At 37.7% G+C, this 3,482-nt stretch overlaps 1 protein-coding gene across 1 annotated transcript; it reads left to right on the forward strand.

The window, feature by feature from the left end:
- Nucleotides 1–310: 310 nt before the first annotated feature.
- On the forward strand, nt 311–3,235 carry LOC131065190 (cysteine-rich receptor-like protein kinase 42). The gene is made up of 7 exons (XM_057999646.1): nt 311–1,147; nt 1,327–1,449; nt 1,561–1,688; nt 1,827–2,040; nt 2,135–2,366; nt 2,456–2,606; nt 2,701–3,235. Exons 1-7 carry the CDS (start codon nt 343–345, stop codon nt 3,004–3,006), a joined length of 1,959 nt encoding a protein of 652 aa, XP_057855629.1. The 5' UTR covers nt 311–342; the 3' UTR covers nt 3,007–3,235.
- The last annotated feature ends 247 nt before the right edge of the window (nt 3,236–3,482 follow it).

Raw genomic sequence — 3,482 nt, forward strand, 5'->3', positions numbered from 1 at the left:
ATTTTCGAATATAATATAGCCCATCCTGTTGATTCCAATCGAGTTTCAGCACCATTGACGTATGCCATGGGAGAGTAATTTATTTTATTCTCAGTTGACTTAGAGACTCTTAAAAATATTTGACTGTAATTATATATTGGGTTTATTTTCTTAATTATCTTTCTTTGACTTTGAATAGTTGTTACTCAATTTATTGTCTTTGTGGTCTTTCTTTAAGATTGACTTCTGTTCTTAGGGTTTACTCACCTGCAACTTGAAAGTCTATATAATAATCTCCTGTCGTTCTTCTAACAAAACAAACTCTAAGAATTCTAGCAGTTTTTAAGAGTCTCTCCAATATCAATGGGAAAATCCAAAGCCATGGCTGGAACAAGGTGGCCAGTGGAGAATAGTTTAAGGCTGATTATTTTATCTGTCATGTTACTAATTGCCCCAATTAGAGCAGACCCAGAGACCAGACTTTTAGCCTTCGGATGCAGCGATGTCCCAAACACCAACGTTGCACTCTTTGCGAAAAACTTGAAGGCGGCTCTGGCAGCCGTGGTGGAAAATGTTGTTCCATCTGGATTTGCTACAAAAAATGAGGCGGGAGCATCAGATCTGGTAGATTCAGTATATGCACTGGCGCAGTGTAGAAAGGATAAGTCCTCTACTGATTGCGCTAACTGCATCAAGGTAGCAAGAAAAAAAATTGGCAACTGTACAAAAGTTACCGGCGGCAAGGCAAGCTACGACGGATGTTTTCTGCGTTATGAGAACTATAATTTTTACAACACCGGCTACACCGATCCCGGAAATATGGAGGTGTGCGGTACTGCCAACGCGTCCAACTCCAATTCTTTTTCGGCGACTGCTCAAAGTTTGATAAGCGATCTTTGCACTGCAACTCCAAGAATAAATGGTTATTTTGCTGCACAGACTAGACAAGGGCCGTCTAATACCACAGTCTATGGACTTGCCTCGTGTATACATTCCCTTCAAAGGGATTCCTGCGAAAAGTGCCTCGCTATTGCCCAGGACAACATAAACAAGTGTTTTTCTCGCTCCGAGGGACGGGCTGTAGACGCCGGCTGCTACTTGCGATACGATTCCAAACCCTTTTTTCCAAGCAACGCGACTATCGACTTGGCAGATTTCTTACCCAGAGGTTACAATTTAATTATATTCAATTGAAGAGCTTGCAATTTTGTTAACGTTTATTGACACTTTTCCTAAAACAAATTTGAATTTACAATTTCAGATATGCAATTTCATAAAATTTCTGTCAGACATCGACTCTTACAATGATTTTTTCACAATTGAGGTATTCTCCATTTTGTCCTCCAGGGAAGAAGGCGAGTTCTACAGTCTGGATAATAATTGGTGTTGTGGGAGGGGTATTTCTAGGTGGCCTTATAACTTGTCTCCTTCTCTTCCGGAAGCAGATAATACGCCCAAGCCAGAAAGAAGGTAAACTCTTAAAGGCTAAATTTAATATATTATAGATAAGGAAGCAAAAGTCTTGCAAGTCAGTTGGATCTTGATTAGTACTAATATAACAAACTGAAACATATGTTATAGCGGATACTGAAGGAGCAACAGAACTTCGTGGGCCGGTAGCTTTTGACTTCAAGATACTGAAAAAGGCAACCAACAATTTTGATCAAGCAAATAAGCTTGGACAAGGAGGGTTTGGTGAAGTATTCAAGGTAAATTATCACTTATTTCTTCCCTCAATAGGCTTGTGTGTCAATCTATTCAAATGATGGGTTCCTTCAATCTATTAAAATGTTGGGTTCCTTCACTCGTTAGGCTTCTGTACTAATCCATTCAAATGATGTTTGAAGGGTACTTTGAAAAATGGCAACGTTGTGGCAATAAAGAAGCTGACATTAGGTCGCTCTGTCCGTGCAACTGCTGAATTCGAAAGCGAAGTGAAACTCATTTCTAATGTTCATCACAAAAATCTTGTGCGTTTACTTGGATGTTGCAGACAAGGCCACGAAAGGCTCTTGGTTTATGAGTACATGCCCAACGGCAGCCTCGACAGAATATTATTTGGTTTGCTGCTCCTTAACTTTCCTCTTTTTCTTCTTTCGTCTATTACGGCAAACAAGATAGGATTTGAAACTCTAGTGAATTATTCTACATGCAGGAGAACATAAAAAACATCTGGGTTGGAAGGAAAGGTTCAACATTATCCTGGGCACTGCTCGTGGTCTGGCCTATCTCCATGAGGAATTCCATATCTGTATCATCCATCGTGATATTAAATCAAGCAATATATTAGTTGATCATAACTTGGAGGCGAAAATAGCAGATTTTGGGTTGGCAAGACTTCTCCCACATGATAAAAGCCATATTAGCACAAAATTTGCAGGAACCTTGTGAGAAAACCCCTCCTTACTCCATTGCTTTCTTATCAAAATTTTTAACAAATATAGTAACATCATTTTTATTTAATTTTCCTTTGCAGAGGATACACCGCTCCTGAATATGCTGGCCATGGGCAATTAACAGAGAAAGCTGACACCTACAGCTTTGGTGTGGTAGTTCTTGAAATTGTCAGTGGCAGAAAAAGCATTGACTTGAATCAACCACCTGATAAGCAATATCTGCTTGAATGGGTATTTTACTGTTCTAATAGTATTCTTTTCTATCATTTTATCTCATCATTCTCTCTTAATTAGTTTGATCATTTTCGAAAAAAAATTATCGCAGGTTTGGAGCCTACACGAAGAAAACAAGGTTTTAGAGATGGCGGAAAGCAAAGAGAAGATTGAAGGGTACAGTGAAGAAGAGGTGTTGAGGGTGATAAACCTTGCACTTCAATGCATACAAGGTTCTACCACTCATAGGCCATCAATGTCTGAGGTTGTGACAATACTTTTAAGTAAAGCTGAGATTGATTTTCAGAAACCTCTCCAGCCAGCATTCGTAGACGTGGGGTACAAAGTACGTGGAGAAAGTTCCCCTCCATCATCTCAATCAAATGCTACGGTTACAGAATCCCTTAGTGCTCGTTAGTAGAGTTTACTTCTCTTGATGATGGACACATGGATTCTAATCAGGTTATTAGAAGATAAAATATCTATATGTATTCAATATTAGGGGTTATTTGTCTTGTTGATGGATAGATGGATTCTAATAAGGTTGAAGACAAATATCTTTATGTATTCAATAGTTTTCAAGGAGTGGTAAGTTTGATGAGTAAATTGTAGTTATTCATGTATGTAAGGAAGTAGTTTGGTTACAAAGGTTGTGCTTTATTATTTGGCTTGAAAAAAGAAAATTGTATGAATTGACAATGACAATTAGAGTATAATTGTCAAGAACTATATTTATCATGTTTTCAAGAATTATATTTATCATGTTTCATTATTTAAGGATATTATAATACAACATATCTTTTCAAAATAAATACTTGAATGAAAAGAGGTACTATTAGAAAAGGTTGATACACAAAAGAATGTCGTTGATTCATTGATAAAGCTATGAGTATT

This window comes from Cryptomeria japonica, chromosome 10 (genome assembly GCF_030272615.1).
Source record: "Cryptomeria japonica chromosome 10, Sugi_1.0, whole genome shotgun sequence".
Taxonomy (NCBI): Eukaryota; Viridiplantae; Streptophyta; class Pinopsida; order Cupressales; family Cupressaceae; genus Cryptomeria; species Cryptomeria japonica.

What these genes read in the sequence shown, in the direction of transcription:
- LOC131065190 (XM_057999646.1), top strand. Translation starts at nt 343, where the DNA reads ATGGGAAAATCCAAAGCCATGGCTGGAACAAGGTGGCCAGTGGAGAAT. An exon ending in ACGCCCAAGCCAGAAAGAAG is followed by an intron (nt 1,450 to 1,560) that starts GTAAACTCTTAA and finishes CATATGTTATAG; the next exon opens with CGGATACTGAAGGAGCAACA. An exon ending in CCTCGACAGAATATTATTTG is followed by an intron (nt 2,041 to 2,134) that starts GTTTGCTGCTCC and finishes TTCTACATGCAG; the next exon opens with GAGAACATAAAAAACATCTG.